Here is a 19,384-nt window from a genome sequence, read left to right on the forward strand (position 1 = left end):
GCCCCTGCGCCGCTCGGATGCACTCTTTGTCCTTGTCGCTGGCCAGCGTAAAGGGTCACAGGCTTCCAAATCAACCCTGGCTCGGTGGATCAAGGAGCCAATTATAGAAGCTTACCGTTCGGCTGGGCTTCCGGTTCCCTCAGGGCTGAAGGCCCATTCTACCAGAGCCGTGGGAGCGTCCTGGGCTTTGAGGCACCAGGCTACGGCTCAACAGGTGTGTCAGGCGGCTACCTGGTCGAGCCTGCACACTTTCACGAAGCACTATCAGGTGCATACCTATGCTGCGGCGGATGCCAGCCTAGGTAGACGAGTCCTTCAGGCGGCGGTTGCCCACCTGTAGGAAAGGGCTGTTTTACGGCTCTCTTACGAGGTATTATTTTACCCACCCAGGGACTGCTTTTGGACGTCCCAATTGTCTGGGTCTCCCAATAGAGCGAAAAAGAAGGGAATTTTGTTTACTTACCGTAAATTCCTTTTCTTCTAGCTCTAATTGGGAGACCCAGCACCCGCCCCTGTTTTTTTGTGTACACATGTTGTTCATGTTGAATGGTTTCAGTTCTCCGAGTTTCCTTCGGATTGAAGTTACTTTAAACCAGTTTATAATTATTTTTCCTCCTTCTTGCTTTTGCACCAAAACTGAGGAGCCCGTGGGAGCACGGGGGGTGTATAGGCAGAAGGGGAGGGGCCTAACACTTTTAAGTGTAGTACTTTGTGCGGCCTCCGGAGGCATAGCCTATACACCCAATTGTCTGGGTCTCCCAATTAGAGCTAGAAGAAAAGGAATTTACGGTAAGTAAACAAAATTCCCTTCTTTCAGTGACTGCAAACAAAATTTTAGAGGATTTTTAATTTGCTCCTCATTTTAACCCCTTCACACAATATGACAAGTCTTTACATTATTGCAGAAAATGTGTCGCTGTCAAGGGAGAAATTTGGGTAAGACTGCTAATGGATTCTTTGTTCAGGGCAAATCCAATGGACGGGTCCAAATTAGCTATCTGTACAGATATAATAAATAACTCAGAAGCCATGACCACAGAAACTGTGTTCACCCTTTGAGCCAGTATAGGCGTCTGGCTCATGTATTAAAAAGACTCGTGATATACAATACAACATTCGTCTTCGACCTTGAAGCAAGAACCGGGATTGATCATCCCACACATTACAGTCCATATTTCAACTGTGAGAAAACCGAAATTCTAAAATTCTCTCATTATTCTGACCTGATTATCTAGTTAGCACATTCTTTCTTTGTGTGAAATCACTGATAAGACTTTCACTAAGGGTACCATCACACTTTAGCGACGCTCCAGCGATCTGACCTGGTCAGGATCGCTGGTGCGTCGCTACATGGTCGCTACATGGTCGCTGGTGAGCTGTCAATCAGGCAGATCTCACCAGCGACTAGTGACCAGCGACGCATGGAAGCGACGCTGCACTTCGTAACTAAGGTAAATATCGGGTAACCAAGGGCTTGGTTACCCGATATTTACCTTTGTTACCAGCGCACACCACTTAGCGCTGGCTCCCTGCACTCCTAGCCACAGTACACATCGGGTTAATAAGCAAACCGCTGTGCTTATTTACCCGATGTGTAGTCTGGCTATGTGTGCAGGGAGCCTGTACTGACAGCCTGAGAGCTGCGGAGCTAGTAACTAATGTAAATATCGGGTAATCAAGAAAGGGCTTCCCTTGGTTACCCGATATTTACCTTGGTTACAGCTTACCGCAGGCTGCCAGACACCGGCTCTCTGCTCCCTGCACATTCACATCGTTGCTCTCTCGCTGTCACACACTGCGATGTGTGCTTCACAGCGGGTGAGCAACGTCAAAAAAAATGAACCAGGGCTGTGTGTAACGAGCAGCGATCTCACAGCAGGGGCCAGATCGCTGCTCAGTGTCACACACAGCGAGATCACTAATGAGGTCACTGGTGCGTCACAAAAACCATGACTCAGCAGTGATCTCGATAGCTATCTCGCTATGTGTGAAGCACCCCTAAGGGCTTCACTGTCCATTGTTTATACATCTGTTCACTCGTTTTTGGTTACCCCTTGAACATATAGTTTAGGGTACTTTCACACTTGCGTTCAGCGGAGTCCGTCACTATGGAGAATAGCGCAGTCCGTTAACGCACTGCGCTATTCTCCAAAGACTTGTATGGACGACGCACTGTAACGCAAGTGTCAGCATTGCATCCGCTAGACGACACAGCGTCATTATTTTGACGCTGCGCCGGGCGGGAGGAACGCAGCATGTAATGTTTTTTTTGAGCAGCGCAATCCGTTGGATTTCACTGCGCATGCTCTCTTTGGCTCCCTGCACCCGTAACAAAGATAAATATCGGGGAACCAAGCAAAGTGCTTTGCCGATATTTACCCTCGCTACGTGTGCAGGGAGCCCGACACTCCCCCGCTTGGCTCCGCCCCCTCCCGCACTTTGCATGTATGCGCACACGCACACATGCACATAATCATACACACACGCACACTCACCTGTCCTCAGCGCCATGGTCCACTCGTCTCCACTCACTCCGCCCCCCGCACACATTCTCGGCGGCCGAACGATCAGCTGAGCGCTTGGCCGCCGGCATGTGAGAGCGCTCAGCTGAGCGCCTGGCAGCCGGCTATTGAGAGCGATCAGCTGATCGTTCACAATAGTCTGCTGCGGTAAAACTGTAAAGAAGAAAAAAAAAAAAAAAAGCTTTCCGTTGTTTTGTACGATCCGTAGCATCCGTTGTGCCACTATATGCAACGCATCCGTTGCATCCGTCACACAACGCAATGCTACGGAAGCTGTCTAACGCAAGTGTGAAAGTAGCCTTAGAATCATATTATGAAACTTCTATGCGATTGCCATAGAGACACACAGATAATTATGCAACTCCATCTATATTTTGATTATTTACATACACAGATAATCGTATTACATTTGAACAAACAACCTATATCCCAGGCTACCTTTATATCACCACTTGAATAACAGATATGTTATGTATTTGTGTAATCATTCTGACCCAGAGACTTTTACTGCCACAGTTGTTTTATTGTATATAAGAGCATGGTAAATGTAAAAAGAATTAAAAAAAAAAAAAAAAAATTGTGAAATTGCTTTTTTTTTTTTAACTGTATTTTCCGGCATATAAGACGACCCTTAACTTTTCCAGTTAAATGTCCCCTGCTGTAATGTCCCCATTGTGTAGTATTGTCCCCATTATTTAGTAATGTCCTCCTGCTAGTTCCCTTCTTGTCCCCTATTATGCCATTGTTTACACACAATAAAAGATATTCTCTATTCTTCTCTGTGCCCGCGGTGCCTCCAGCTGCTTGTTGAAGTCCGCAGGCCCATAGACCCCTCCGTGATGGCGTCCGGTGCACGCAGCGGCTGCTGCAGGATGTGGTCATGGCTTTACTACAGTTAAATGCTTAACGGCGCCGCCGCCGCAGGAGCCCTGTGTATTGGATGCGATCGTGGAACGGTCTATGTGGCTTCGGTCCACAAGAAGCACTCCTCCATGATCGCGTCCAATATATGGGGCAGCCACCACTGCTGTCAGCGCTTTACCGCAGTTGAATGCTTTGTGTCGCCGTAAAGCATTCATCTTCAGTAAAGCTATGACGACATCCTGCAGCAGCTGCTCCGTGCAGCGGACGCTATCACGGAGTGGTCTGTGTGCCTGCAGACTGCAAGAAACAGCTGTAGGCACCGCAGGAACGGAGGAGAGGTGAGAGTCTTTTTTTATTAAGTGTAAAGAACGGCAGTAAAGCCATGATGGCACCATGCACCGCCGTATAAGACGACCCTTGACTTTGAGAAGATTTTCAGGGGTTAAAATGTCGTCTTATACGCTGCAAAATACGGTATTAATTTTTTGGCAACCTCAATGCACTTGGACTTTTCCTTGCTTTCCAGTGCATTTCCAGATGTTTTCTACTGATTCATCAATTGTGACTCTTTTAAAAAGTTGCAAAATTTTTACACAAATACATCCCATTCTCCCCTAGAATAATTTTATTTACTTTGGAAGTTTTTGTTCAAATTCTGCAACATTTTAGCAAGACTTCAGATTTTTTTTTATATGCTACAAAGTTGCAAAAAAAGTTAGACAAAAATAAACTTTATTTTTATTGGAAATTCATGAAAACACGTGGTCCATTTTGAACAATTTTGCCTTTTTAAAGCATAAAAAAAATAAATAAGTCACCCGATACCACAGGAAAAAAAAAGCAAATGATTTATCGGGCAAAACATAATATAAAAAATAAGTCTCATTTTCTTCTGCAGGATATCCTTAAACGTTCCCATTTTCCATACACTTTTTTAATAAACCTATTCTGACAGAATTAAATAACTCTCTACTTATTTTATTTTTTTTTAATGTTCTCAGTTGTCACAGAAACAACAGGCAGCGTCTCTGGTCTGAGCTTAACATCCGAGCTAAACGAAGAACTGAATGACCTGATCCAGCGCTTTCACAACCAGCTGCATGATGCCCAGGTACTGCTATTGTGTGCTTTATAGATTAAATCTCCATATATTTGATTAAAGGGGATGTTCCTTTTCAGAAAAACTGGAAAAAAAAAACCCCAAAAAATGACTTGCCCTCCCTAGGTTCAGCCTTAAGTCACTAGTACTGTATCCGGAGTCCGGTGTTGACTGCGCCCCTGATGCCCCTCCCACAGCGTGTCAGCCGTGAGCTCAGCTGCTCTGAAGGGCATTCCATCTACACTGGAAGAGCCGCTAAGCTCTGATTGGCTGTTAACATTTCGGCAGTGGCGCAGCCATTACCGGACACCCAGGATTAGCGCCATAGAAGCTGCGTTGGATTCGGGGAAGGGGATTAGAGTGTGCTGGGTTTCTTTTTGTAACAAACTAAAGCTGGGGATGTCGTTTTTCTGATAAATCGCACTTTTCTTCAGCGCTCTATTGGGAGACCCAGACGATTGGGGTATAGCTACTGCCCTCTGGAGGCCACACAAAGCACTACATTAAAAGTGCAAGGCCCCTCCCCCTCTGGCTATACCCCCCCGTGGTATCACGGGTTCTCCAGTTTTAGCTTTGTGTGCGAAGGAGGTCAGACATTCCATGCATAGCTCCACAGATTTTAGTCAGCAGTAGCTGCTGACTATTTCGGATGGAAGAAAAGAGGACACATATAGTGTCCCCAGCATGCTCCCTTCTCACCCCTGGATGGTGCTGTAAGGTTGAGGTACCTATTGCTGGTACAGGGCTGGAGCCTGACATGCTGTTTTCCTTCCACATCCCCTTGTAGGGCTCTGTGGAAGTGGGATCCTGCCGGCCTCTCAGCTCTGATGCCGGGCTCCATCCACAGACCCATTAGAACCTGATGGATTCGGAGCAGGAGTACGATCAGGGACAGGGCCCTGCATCTTACAGGTACTCTGTGTCCCCGGCAGGCACAGACACACTCCGGGCTGGCTGGGTGTTATAGTGCGCCGGGGACCGCAACGTGGAGTTGGTGTCCCTACAGATTACTGGGGGATTGTTTGTGTTTGGGAACGCAGCGCCGACCCCCTCTGGACCGGGCGGCGCTGCTGTGACTTGTGGTGCGCCGGGGATCCGCCGTCCGCGCTTTTACGGCGGCGGCGGTTATAACTTTAGTCCCCGGCTTTTTGGGCCTAGGACGCCGGCAGCTCCGTTTCGTTCCCGCCCCCACCCTGTCATTCAGGGTAGGGGAGAGACGCTGTTCGCAAGCAGCGACGAGGGCTGGAGCCTGATTTACATGCTCCAGCCCTCACACTAGGCACAGAGGGAAGCAGGCTTCCCGCTCTTGGCCAGGAACGCCCAGGGCCCGCCCCCCTTCCTCTCTCGAGACGCCGGCAGCCATTACATGCATGCCTGGCTGGAGGAAGGACGCAAGGCTCTGGGAGACCTGGTCTAGGGGCTATCTGGCGACCACACACCCGCTTTTTAAGCGGGCGGTAAGCGATTTTTCTGTGCTGGTCCCTCTAGTGCCTCACGGTGTATTGGTGTACTGGGTACATATATATAGATATTGTATTTCTTGCACTGTGAGGTGCGCTTCTGGCTGCATATCCCAGATCGCTCTGTGGAAGCAGCAACATGTCATCCTCAAAACGCAAGGCGGCCAAGGCAAAAAGGGCTGTGTATACTGCGTGTGCTGCATGTGGGGCTAATCTACCAGCAGGCTCTGATGACCCCCATTGTGTGCAATGCTCCGACCCGGTGCTGCTTCGCCAGCCGGAGTCAGGAGAGGTAGCGACCCAGGCTGAGACGCTTGTAAGTTCTGCCCCGGTGACAGGGACGGACTTTGCAGTTTTTGCAGATAATATGTCTGTATCTATGGCAAAAATCCTTGAGACCTTGCAATCTATGCATGGGGCTCAGTCTCTGGGCACGGCGAGGCCTCTGTCCTCAGGTCCCCCTTACTTGGAATGTATCCAGCCCACAGGGGGGTCCCCGGCTTCACAGGCCGAGGATTATGACTCAGATGATGGCCCCAGCCACCCTAAGCGAGCTCGCTGGGAAAGACCCTCGACGTCATCACACTGCTCAGGGTCTCAGCGCAATCAGTCTCCCTGTGATGTGTCTGATGAGAGTGATCAGGAATCCACTCCTGGAACCCCTCTCAACCTGGATACCCCGGATGGGGATGCCATGGTAGACGACCTTATCTCAGCCATCAATAGGCTGTTGGATATTTCTCCCCCAGCCCCTTCAGCAGAAGAGGCGGCTGCGGAGCAGGAAAAGTTTCGTTTCCTTTATCCCAAGCGTAAATTGAGTGCTTTGTTAGATCACTCTGACTTCAGAGAATCAATCCAGAAGCACGACGCTCACCCAGAAAGGCGTTTCTCTAAACGATCTAAAGATACGCGTTTCCCTTTCCCCCCTGAGGTGGTCAAGCGCTGGACACAGTGTCCAAAGGTAGACCCCCCGATTTCCAAACTTGCAGCTAGATCCATAGTTGCAGTGGAGGATGGCGCTTCACTTAAAGATGCCAATGACAGACAGATGGACCTTTGGTTAAAATCTGTCTATGAAGCTATAGGCGCGTCGTTTGCTCCGGCATTCGCAGCCGTATGGGCACTCCAGGCTATTTCAGCTGGCTTAGCAAAAGTGGATGCTATCATGCATCCAGCAGTGCCGCAAGTGGCGCACCTTACCACGCAGATGTCGGCGTTTGCGTCTTACGCTATCAATGCGGTCCTAGAATCTACCAGTCGCACCTCAATGGCGTCCGCCAATTCGGTAGTTTTGCGCAGAGCCTTGTGGTTAAAGGACTGGAAAGCAGATGCTGGTTCCAAAAAATGTTTAACCAGTTTGCCTTTGTCTAGAGAGAGACTGTTTGGCGAGCCATTGGCTGACATCATTAAGCAGTCCAAGGGTAAAGACTCCTCTTTACCACAACCCAGAACACCCAAACCTCAGCAGAAAAAGTGGCAGCAGAGGTTTCAGTCCTTTCGAGGTTCGGGCAAGACACCATTTACCTCGTCTAAAGGGACTCAGAGGACGCAAAGAAACTCAGATTCGTGGCGGACTCACACACGCCCCAAGAAAGCAAATGGAGGTACCGCTTCCAAAGCGGCTACCTCATGACTTCCAGCCCCCCCCCTCCGCATCGCCGGTCGGGGGCAGGCTCTCCCGCTTTTCCGGCATTTGGATGTCACAGGTCAAAGACCGGTGGGTGACGGACATTTTGTCTCGCGGGTACAGAATCGAGTTCAATTCTCGTCCTCCAGCTCGGTTCTTCAGAACCTCCCCACGTCCAGACCGAGCAGATGCTCTGCTGCAGGCGGTGGATTCCCTAAAGGCGGAAGGAGTGGTTATCCCAGTCCCTCCTCAGGAACAAGGGCAAGGGTTTTACTCCAATCTCTTTGTGTTTCCAAAAAAGGACGGCTCGTTCCGTCCTGTTCTGGACCTAAAACGGCTCAACAAACATGTGCACGCCAGGAGGTTCCGGATGGAAACCCTCCGCTCTGTCATTGCCTCAATGTCCAGAGGAGACTTCCTTGCCTCAATAGACATCAAAGATGCTTATCTCCACGTGCCAATTGCTACAGAACATCAACGTTTTCTACGTTTTGTGATAGGAGACGACCATTTTCAGTTCGTAGCTCTTCCATTTGGTCTGGCGACAGCCCCACGGGTCTTCACCAAGGTCATGGCGGCGGTGGTAGCAGTCTTGCACTCTCAGGGACACTCGGTGATTCCTTACCTAGACGACTTATTGGTCAAAGCTCCCTCTCAGGAGGCATGCCAACTCAGCCTGAATGCTACGCTGGAGACTTTACAGTCTTTCGGATGGATCATCAACTTTCCAAAGTCGATCCTATCACCGACTCAGTCACTAACGTATCTTGGCATGGAGTTTCATACTCTAGCAGCGATAGTGAAGCTTCCGCTGGACAAGCAGCGGTCACTACAGACAGGGGTGCAATCTCTCCTGCAGGGCCAGTTGCATCCCTTGCGGCGCCTCATGCATTTCCTAGGGAAGATGGTGGCAGCCATGGAAGCAGTTCCCTTTGCGCAGTTTCATCTGCGCCCACTTCAATAGGACATTCTCCGCCAATGGGACGGGAAGTCAACGTCCCTGGACAGGAAAGTCTCGCTTTCCCAGACGGCCAAAGACTCTCTACAATGGTGGCTCCTTCCCACCTCATTGTCTCAGGGAAGATCCTTCCTGCCCCCATCCTGGGCAGTAGTCACGACAGATGCGAGTCTGTCAGGGTGGGGAGCAGTATTTCTCCACCACAGGGCTCAGGGGACGTGGACTCCGCAGGAGTCCACCCTTCAGATCAATGTTCTGGAGATCAGAGCAGTGTATCTTGCTCTACTGGCCTTCCAACAGTGGCTGGAAGGAAAGCAGATCCGAATCCAATCGGACAACTCCACAGCGGTGGCATACATCAACCACCAAGGAGGGACGCGCAGTCGGCAAGCCTTCCAAGAAGTCCGGCGCATTCTAATGTGGGTGGAGGACAGAGCGTCCACCATATCCGCGGTTCACATCCCAGGCGTAGAAAACTGGGAAGCAGACTTCCTCAGTCGCCAGGGCATGGACGCAGGGGAATGGTCCCTTCACCCGGACGTGTTTCAGGAAATCTGTCGCCGCTGGGGAGTGCCGGACGTCGACCTAATGGCATCCCGGCACAACAACAAGGTCCCGGCATTCATGGCGAGGTCGCGCGATCAAAGAGCTCTGGCGGCAGACGCCTTGGTTCAAGATTGGTCGCAGTTTCAGCTCCCATACGTGTTTCCGCCTCTGGCGCTCTTGCCCAGAGTGCTACGCAAGATCAGATCCGAGTGCAGCCGCGTCATACTCGTCGCTCCAGACTGGCCGAGGAGGTCGTGGTATCCGGATCTGTGGCATCTCACGATCGGTCGACCGTGGTCACTGCCAGACCGACCAGACTTACTGTCCCAAGGGCCGTTTTTCCATCAGAATTCTGCGGCCCTGAACCTGACTGTGTGGCCATTGAGTCCTGGATCCTAGCATCTGCTGGATTATCTCAGGGAGTCATTGCCACAATGAGACAAGCTAGAAAGTCGAATTCGGCTAAGATCTACCACAGAACGTGGAAGATTTTCTTGTCCTGGTGCTCTGCTCAGGGAGTGTCTCCCTGGCCATTTGCATTGCCCAAGTTTCTTTCCTTCCTGCAATCGGGGTTAGAAAAGGGCTTGTCGCTCAGCTCCCTTAAAGGGCAAGTTTCGGCACTATCCGTGTTTTTTCAGAAGCGTCTAGCACGTCTTCCTAAGGTGCGCACGTTCCTGCAGGGGGTCTGTCATATTGTGCCCCCGTACAAGCGACCGTTAGATCCATGGGATCTGAACAGGGTACTAGTTGCTCTCCAGAAACCGCCCTTCGAGCCTCTGAAGGAAGTTTCCTTTTCTCGGCTGTCGCAGAAAGTGGCGTTTCTTGTTGCAATCACATCGCTTCGGCGAGTGTCTGAGCTGGCAGCTCTGTCATCTAAGGCTCCCTTCCTGGTGTTCCACCAGGACAAGGTTGTGCTGCGCCCCATTCCGGAGTTTCTCCCTAAGGTCGTATCCTCTTTTCATCTTAATCAGGATATTTCCTTGCCTTCTTTTTGCCCTCATCCGGTTCACCGGTATGAAAAGGCCTTACGTTTGCTAGATCTGGTGAGAGCACTCAGAATCTACATTTCCCGCACGGCGCCCATACGCCGTGCCGATGCACTTTTCGTCCTTGTCGCTGGTCCGCGCAAGGGGTTGCAGGCTTCTAAAGCCACCCTGGCTCGATGGATCAAAGAACCAATTCTAGAGGCCTACCGTTCTGCGGGGCTTCCGGTTCCTTCAGGGCTAAAAGCCCACTCCACCAGAGCCGTGGGTGCGTCCTGGGCATTACGTCACCAGGCTTCGGCTCAACAGGTGTGCCAGGCAGCTACCTGGTCCAGTCTGCACACTTTCACCAAGCATTATCAGGTGCATACCTATGCTTCGGCGGATGCCAGCTTAGGTAGAAGAGTCCTGCAGGCGGCAGTGACACCCCCGTAGGGGAGGGCTGTTTTGCAGCTCTAACATGAGGTATTTATTTACCCACCCAGGGACAGCTTTTGGACGTCCCAATCGTCTGGGTCTCCCAATAGAGCGCTGAAGAAGAAGGGAATTTTGTTACTTACCGTAAATTCCTTTTCTTCTAGCTCTTATTGGGAGACCCAGCACCCGCCCTGTTGTCCTTCGGGATGTTTTTTTGTTGTTTGCGGGTACACATGTTGTTCATGTTGAACGGTTTTTCAGTTCTCCGATGTTATTCGGAGTTAATTTGTTTAAACCAGTTATTGGCTTCCTCCTTCTTGCTTTGGCACTAAAACTGGAGAACCCGTGATACCACGGGGGGGTATAGCCAGAGGGGGAGGGGCCTTGCACTTTTAATGTAGTGCTTTGTGTGGCCTCCAGAGGGCAGTAGCTATACCCCAATCGTCTGGGTCTCCCAATAAGAGCTAGAAGAAAAGGAATTTACGGTAAGTAACAAAATTCCCTTCTTCCAGAAACAAGGGGATATACGTAAGGTTATATAATTGCACACAATTCCTTTACATTTGAAAGACTCCTCTGGACACAGCCGCTGTTTCTGGTGGGAGATTTAAAATTACACCGCATACTTTCATATGAATGGCTGTTCAACCAGTACACAGGCACATTGTCACCGTAGCTTACCTTTTTTTTTATTTTTTTTAATGGTTTTCCGTTTTTAGCTTGTTGGGTTTCACCCCTTAGTGACCAGCAATACATCTTTTTACTGACCTGAGTTATAAGAGAATAGCATCCCCAAATGGGTGGAAATGCTGCAGCTGTTGACTGTCCACTATCAGTCACAATGGGTGTTCTCATTGACCATGGCCAATTAACCACTTAGATGCTGCTGTTAATAGTGACACCTCATCTATATGGTTAGTGTGGGGGTTCCCTCGTTAACCCAATCCGCATTCTGAGATGATGATTGTGTGTTACTGATGGTTGCCATAGCAATTTAAGTCTAAATTATGGCCTTGGAGTCAAGCAGCTTTAGGCTGCTTTCACACTACGTTTTTTTAACATCCGTCATGAACGGTTTTTTAACGCAAAAACGGATCCAGTGCAAATGCGTTTTCATTTCAATGCATTTGCAATGGACTCGCGTCAACATGCGTTCACATGCGTTCGCGTGCGTTATAGTTAGGATCCAGCGACTTCAAGTTTAACATTTTTCAAAAACACTACTTGTAGCGTTTTTGAGCTGCGTCCAAATACTGCAAATTGCTGGATCCTGACTATACTGCATGCAAACGCATGTGAACGCTGGCATGCTGATAGACAGGATCCTGCTTGCTCTACTGAGCATGCCCAGAAACCAGCCTCGGGTGATCAGTCCCTCTCTCCCCTCCCCCTCTGTCTCTCTCCGCCTCCCTCTTGCCCCCTCCCTCTCTGGCCTCTCTCACCCTCTCCCTCTCCCCAGAGCTGCAGACACTCGTAACCAAGATAAATATCGGGTAACCAAGCAAAGCGCTTCTCTTAGTTACCCGATGTTTACGTTGGTTACGTGTGCAGGGAGCCCGGCTCCTAGCACCTGCGGATGCTCGTAACCAACGTAATTATCGGGTATCCAAGCAAGATACCTGATGTTTACCTTGGTTACGAGCCTCTGCAGCTGTCAGATGCCGGCTCCCAGTCTCACGTTCAGTTCCACTGACTCCCGATCACATGACTCCAATGCCCGCCCATAAACTTAAAGTGACAGGATTCTGCAAAATAATGCATGCGTTTGCATGCGTTTTTTTGCTGTAAAAGCAGGATCCGCTTTTACAGCAAAAAAAGTTCATGACGCATGTTAAAAAAAAAAAAAAAAGTGTGAAAGCAGCCTTAGTGGCCTGTTCAGAAGTTAGCAACATTTAGGTGGTAAAATATTTTTTCTTTGTCGCTCCTAATTGGGAGACCCAGACAATTGGGTGTATAGCTACTGCCTCCGGAGGCCACACAAAGTACTACACTTAAAAGTGTAAGGCCCCTCCCCTTCTGGCTATACACCCCCCCGTGGGATCACGGGCTCCTCAGTTTTATGCTTTGTGCAAAGGAGGTCAGACATGCACGCATAGCTCCACTGTTTAGTCAGCAGCAGCTGCTGACTATGTCGGATGGAAGAAAAGAGGGCCCATACGGGGGCCCCCAGCATGCTCCCTTCTCACCCCACTTGCGGTCGGCGGTGTTTGTTAAGGTTGAGGTACCCATTGCGGGTACGGAGGCTGGAGCCCACATGCTGATTCCTTCCCCATCCCCATTAGGGCTCTGGGTGAAGTGGGACTTGACCGGTCTCCGGGCACTGAGACCGTGCTCCATCCACAGCCCCTGGAGGATCTGCTGGATACGGAGCGGAGTTTCCTCAGGGACAGGACCCTGCTTCATTAAGGTACTCCGTGTCCCCGTGCTTACCGCACGCACACTGCAGCATTGCTGGGTGTGTTAGTGCGCCGGGGTAAACAGCGCTGCTGCGCTTGTGCCGTTACTCACTACAGCTCTGCTGAGTGAGGAGACTTAGTACGATCGGCCGATCCGGCCGCTGGGGTCAGTGTTTACTGCGTCGCGGCTGGGATTTGTGGTGCGCCGGGGACTTCCGCGCTGGCCGTGCATATATGACGGCCGCGCTAGATTACTACAGTCCCCGGCTTTTGCGGCCTAGTTCGTATCGTTCCCGCCCCCAGACCTGCCAGTCAGGAGGAGGGCGGGACGCTGTACAGACCAGCAGCGCTAAGAGCTGGAGTCTGTTTTACATACTCCAGCTCTCACACTAGGCACAGTGGGACGCAGTTTCCCGCACTTTTGTTTGTGGCACGCCCACGGTCCGCCCCTCTTCACAGGACGCCGGCAGCCATTCCTGCTTGCACGCTGAGCTGCAGAGGGGAGGCTGGGAGACCCAGACAAGGGATTCTACGACCTCACACCCGCTTTTCAGCGGGCGGTAAGCAGCCCTCAAGGGCTCTCCCCCACTTGTGTCATAGTGTACTTTGTATTTTGTGCTGGCAATACTTTGCACTGTACGGTCGCTGGTGATTTTCTGCTATATACCCTCCTCAGATTTCTCAAGGAGACAACAGCATGTCGTCCGCAAAAAAGCAAAAGTGCCAAGGCACGGACTTTATATGCTGCCTGTACCGCATGTGGGGCTGCTCTACCGGCAGGTTCCACTGACCCCCATTGTGTGCAGTGCTCGGCCCCTGTGGCAATTGCTCAGCCGGGGCCTCTGCTAGAGGTGACCCAGGGAGAACCACCTGTGAATGCTGTCCAGGTGACAGGGACGGAGTTTGCAGCTTTTGCTGACAGATTGTCTATGACTATGTCTAAAATTCTTGAAACATTGCAGTCTAGACCAGTAACTCAGACCATGGGCACTGTTGGTTCATTGCCCCCTGGTCCCCCTCAGCTGGAACACTTCCTAGCTCCGGGTGTGTCACATGCACCCCAGGGTGACGGCTCTGACTCGGACGACAGTCCCAGACAACCTAAGCGGGCTCGCTATGAGCGACCCTCAACTTCATCACACTGGTCAGGGTCCCAGCGGGACGACTCTCTGTGTGATGAGGCGGATGTAACTGATCAGGATTCTGATACTGGGGCCGCTCTCAATCTAGATACCCCGGATGGTGACGCTATAGTGAATGATCTTATAGCGTCCATCAATAAGATGTTAGATATTTCTCCACAAGCTCCTCCTGCGGAGGAGGCAGCTTCACAGCAGGAGAAATTCCATTTCAGGTATCCCAAGCGTAAATTAAGCACTTTTCTGGACCACTCTGACTTAGAGACGCAATCCAGAAACACCACGCTTATCCAGATAAGCGTTTCTCCAAACGGCTTAAAGATACGCGCTATCCTTTTCCCCCTGACGTGGTCAAGGGCTGGACACAGTGTCCCAAGGTGGACCCTCCAATCTCCAGGCTTGCAGCCAGATCTCTAGTTGCAGTGGAAGATGGGGCGGCACTTAAAGATGCCACTGACAGACAGATGGAGCTCTGGTTAAAATCCATCTATGAAGCTATTGGAGCGTCGTTGGCGCCAGCATTCGCAGCCGTATGGGCACTCCAAGCTATTTCAGCTGGCCTTACACAGGTCGACACGGTCACACGTACATCTGCTCCGCAGGTGGCACCATTGACCTCTCAAATGTCTGCATTCGCGTCTTACGCGATTAATGCTGTCCTAGACTCTACGAGCCGTACGGCGGTGGCGTCAGCCAACTCCGTGGTTTTACGCAGAGCCCTGTGGTTGAGAGAATGGAAGGCAGATTCTTCTTCCAAGAAGTGCTTAACCAGTTTGCCTTTTTCTCGTGACCGATTGTTTGGTGAGCGTTTGGATGAAATCATTAAACACTCCAAGGGTAAGGATTCAGCCTTACCGCAACCCAGACAAAACAAACCCCAACAGAGGAGGGGACAGTCTGGTTTTCGGTCCTTTCGAGGCTCAGGCAGGTCCCAATTCTACTCGTCCAAAAGGACTCAAAAGGATCAGAGGAGCTCAGATTCTTGGCGGACTCAATCACGCCCAAAAAAGCCAGCCGGAAGAACCGTTACCAAGACGGCTTCCTCATGACTTTCAGTCTCCTCTCTCCGCATCCTCGGTCGGTGGCAGGCTCTCCCGCTTTGGCGACATTTGGCTGTCACAGGTCAAAGACCGTTGGGTGAGAGACATTCTGTCTCACGGGTACAGGATAGAGTTCAGCTCTCGTCCTCCAACTCGTTTCTTCAGAACTTCTCCACCGCCCGACCGAGCCGATGCTCTACTGCAAGCGGTGTCCGCTCTAAAGGCGGAAGGAGTGGTGACTTCCGTTCCTCTTCAGGAACAAGGCCACGGTTTTTACTCCAATTTGTTTGTGGTGCCAAAGAAAGACGGGTCGTTCCGTCCCGTCCTGGATCTAAAGCTGCTCAACAAACACGTAAAAACCAGGAGGTTCCGGATGGAATCTCTCCGCTCCGTTATCGCCTCAAAGTCTCAAGGAGATTTCCTAGCATCAATAGACATCAAGGATGCTTATCTCCACGTGCCGATTGCACCAGAGCATCAGCGTTTTCTACGCTTCGTTATAGGAAGCGAACACCTGCAGTTCGTAGCTCTACCTTTCGGGCTGGCGACAGCCCCTCGGGTCTTCACCAAGGTCATGGCAGCAGTAGTAGCAGTCCTGCACTCGCAAGGTCACTCTGTGATCCCGTATTTAGACGATCTACTTATCAAGGCACCCTCTCAAGAGGCATGCCAACACAGCCTGAACGTGGCACTGAAGACTCTCCAGAGTTTCGGGTGGATCATCAACTTTTCAAAGTCAAATCTAACCCCGACCCAATCACTAATATATCTTGGCATGGAGTTTCATACTCTCTCAGCGATAGTGAAACTTCCACTGGACAAACAGTGCTCGCTACAGACAGGGGTGCAATCTCTCCTGCAGGGCCAGTCGCACCCCTTGAGGCGCCTCATGCACTTCCTAGGGAAGATGGTAGCAGCAATGGAAGCAGTTCCTTTTGCGCAGTTTCATCTGCGTCCATTACAATGGGACATTCTCCGCCAACGGGACGGGAAGTCGACGTCCCTCGACAGGGAGGTCTCCCTCTCTCAGGCAGCCAAGGAATCTCTCCGGTGGTGGCTTCTTCCCACCTCATTGTCAAAAGGAAAGTCGTTCCTACCCCCATCCTGGGCGGTGGTCACGACAGATGCGAGTCTATCAGGGTGGGGAGCAGTGTTTCTCCACCACAGGGCTCAAGGTACGTGGACTCGGAAAGAGTCCACCCTTCAGATCAATGTTCTGGAAATCAGAGCAGTCTATCTTGCCCTACAAGCCTTCCAACAGTGGCTGGAAGGCAAGCAGATCCGAATTCAGTCGGACAACTCCACAGCGGTGGCATACATCAACCACCAAGGGGGAACACGCAGTCGGCAAGCCTTCCAGGAAGTCCGGCGGATTCTGACGTGGGTGGAAGACACGGCATCCACCATATCCGCAGTCCACATCCCAGGCGTAGAAAACTGGGAAGCAGACTTTCTCAGTCGCCAGGGCATGGACGCAGGGGAATGGTCCCTTCACCCGGACGTGTTTCAGGAGATCTGTTGCCGCTGGGGGATGCCGGACGTCGACCTGATGGCGTCACGGCACAACAACAAAGTCCCGGTTTTCATGGCACGGTCTCACGATCACCGAGCTCTGGCGGCAGACGCCTTAGTTCAAGATTGGTCGCAGTTCCGGCTACCGTATGTGTTCCCACCTCTGGCATTGTTGCCCAGAGTGCTCCGCAAAATCAGGTCCGACTGCCGCCGCGCCATTCTCGTCGCTCCAGACTGGCCAAGGAGGTCGTGGTACCCGGATCTGTGGCACCTCACGGTAGGCCATCCGTGGGCACTACCAGACCGTCCAGACTTGCTGTCTCAAGGGCCGTTTTTCCATCTGAATTCTGTGGCCCTGAACCTGACTGTGTGGCCATTGAGTCCTGGATCCTAGCGGCCTCAGGTTTATCTCATGAAGTGGTTGCCACCATGAGACAGGCTAGGAAGCCATCCTCCGCCAAGATCTACCACAGGACGTGGAGGATATTCCTATCTTGGTGCTCTGCTCAGGGAGTTTCTCCCTGGCCTTTTGCATTGCCTACTTTTCTTTCCTTCCTGCAGTCTGGGTTGGAAAAAGGTTTGTCGCTTGGCTCCCTTAAAGGTCAAGTCTCCGCGCTATCCGTATTTTTTCAGAAACGCCTGGCGCGACTTCCTCAGGTACGCACGTTCCTGCAAGGGGTTTGTCATATCGTCCCCCCTTACAAGCGGCTGTTGGAGCCCTGGGACCTGAACAAGGTTCTAATTGCTCTCCAGAAGCCGCCTTTCGAGCCTATGAAGGAGGTTTCCCTTTCTCGTCTTTCACAGAAAGTGGCCTTTCTAGTGGCGGTCACGTCTCTTCGGAGAGTGTCCGAGCTGGCGGCGTTATCATGCAGATCTCCATTCCTGGTGTTTCACCAGGACAAGGTAGTTCTGCGTCCAATTCCAGAATTTCTTCCCAAGGTGGTATCTTCCTTTCATCTCAATCAAGATATCACTTTACCGTCTTTGTGTCCGCATCCAGTTCACCAATTTGAAAAGGGTTTGCATTTATTGGATCTGGTGAGAGCACTCAGGATCTACATTTCCCGCACGGCGTCTCTGCGCCGCTCGGATGCACTCTTTGTCCTTGTCGCTGGTCAGCGTAAAGGGTCGCAAGCTTTCAAGTCCACCCTTGCGCGGTGGATCAAGGAACCAATTCTTCACACCTACCGTTCGGCTGGGCTTCCGATTCCATCAGGGCTGAAGGCCCATTCTACCAGAGCCGTGGGTGCGTCCTGGGCATTACGGCACCAGGCTACGGCTCAGCAGGTGTGCCAGGCGGCTACCTGGTCGAGTCTGCACACTTTTACCAAGCATTATCAGGTGCATACCTACGCTTCGGCGGATGCCGGCCTAGGTAGACAAGTCCTTCAGGCGGCGGTGGCTCACCTGTAGGAAAGGGCTGTTTGACGGCCCTATCACGAGGTATTCTTTTACCCACCCAGGGACTGCTTTTGGACGTCCCAATTGTCTGGGTCTCCCAATTAGGAGCGACAAAGAAGAAGGGAATTTTGTTTACTTACCGTAAATTCCTTTTCTTCTAGCCCCAATTGGGAGACCCAGCACCCGCCCTGTTTTCTTAGGAAGTTTGTTTTTTTTTCGGGTGCACATGTTGTTCATGTTGAACAGTTCAGTTCTCCGAGGCTGTTTCTCGGGTTGAATTTGTATTTAAAACAGTTATTGGCTTTCCTCCTTCTTGCTTTTGCACTAAAACTGAGGAGCCCGTGATCCCACGGGGGGGTGTATAGCCAGAAGGGGAGGGGCCTTACACTTTTAAGTGTAATACTTTGTGTGGCCTCCGGAGGCAGTAGCTATACACCCAATTGTCTGGGTCTCCCAATTGGAGCTAGAAGAAAAGGAATTTACGGTAAGTAAACAAAATTCCCTTCTTCTTTGTCACTCCATTGGGAGACCCAGACAATTGGGTGTATAGCTTCTGCCTCCGGAGGCCACACAAAGTATTACACTTTAAAAAGTGTAACCCCTCCCCTCTGCCTATACACCCTCCTGTGCATCACGGGCTCCTCAGTTTTATGCTTTGTGTGGAAGGAGGCACACATCCACTCATGCATTCTCATATTAGTTATATCGGTTGGAAGAAAAGAGGGCCCCCACAGGGCCCCCGGCATGTTCCCTTCTCACCCCACTACGTCGGCGGTGCTGTTAAGGTTGAGGTACCCATTGCGGGTACAAAGGCCGGAGCCTCATGCCGTTTCCTTCACCATCCCTTAGCGGCTCTGGGAGAAGTGGGATCCTGACCGGTCATCCATTTACTGGGACCGTGCTCCCTTCGCAGCCCCTGTGGGAATCTGCCGGACAGGAGTCTATTCATCCTCAGGGACCGGGCCCTGCATCTCTAAGGTACTCTGTGTCCCCATGGGGACTGTGCATGGAGCGCCTTCTTCCCGGACGCTGCAGCAGCTGCTGATTTGTGAAGACCGGCGGACTTCCGCGCCGACCGCGCCTGCTTGTCGGCCGCGGTCTTAAATTTAGTCCCTGGCTTCATCGCGGCCTAGTAGCAAAACTCCCGCCCCCGGGCCTGCCTTTCAGGGGTAAGGGCGGGACTGCCGACCTGACGTCGGATGTGAGGGCCGGAGCATCCTGTATGTTTCCTCCCCCCTCACTGATCACTGTGGGGACCCCAGATTCCCGCACTTTTCTAGCGCCGCCCACGGCTCCACTCCTCCCCAGAGAGCTCCGGCAGCCATTTTTTTTGGCATTCTGCCGGTGGAGGATTATCAGAAAGAGCTCTGCAACTCTGGGAGACCTAAGGCAGGGAATCTGGAGGACACACACTCCGCTT

General features: G+C 51.4%; 1 protein-coding gene across 7 annotated transcripts in view; it reads left to right on the forward strand.

The window, feature by feature from the left end:
• Positions 1 to 19,384, forward strand: part of PCM1 (pericentriolar material 1) — a 382,937-nt gene that overhangs the window by 77,264 nt on the left and 286,289 nt on the right. For all 7 annotated transcript variants that reach the window (XM_075347110.1, XM_075347104.1, XM_075347105.1 and 4 more), the window contains one exon: positions 4,388 to 4,497. In XM_075347110.1, the coding sequence (XP_075203225.1) occupies positions 4,388 to 4,497 (110 nt within the window). The remainder of the gene's footprint in view (positions 1 to 4,387; positions 4,498 to 19,384) is intronic.

Source organism: Anomaloglossus baeobatrachus, chromosome 1 (assembly GCF_048569485.1).
Source record: "Anomaloglossus baeobatrachus isolate aAnoBae1 chromosome 1, aAnoBae1.hap1, whole genome shotgun sequence".
NCBI lineage: Eukaryota > Metazoa > Chordata > Amphibia > Anura > Aromobatidae > Anomaloglossus > Anomaloglossus baeobatrachus.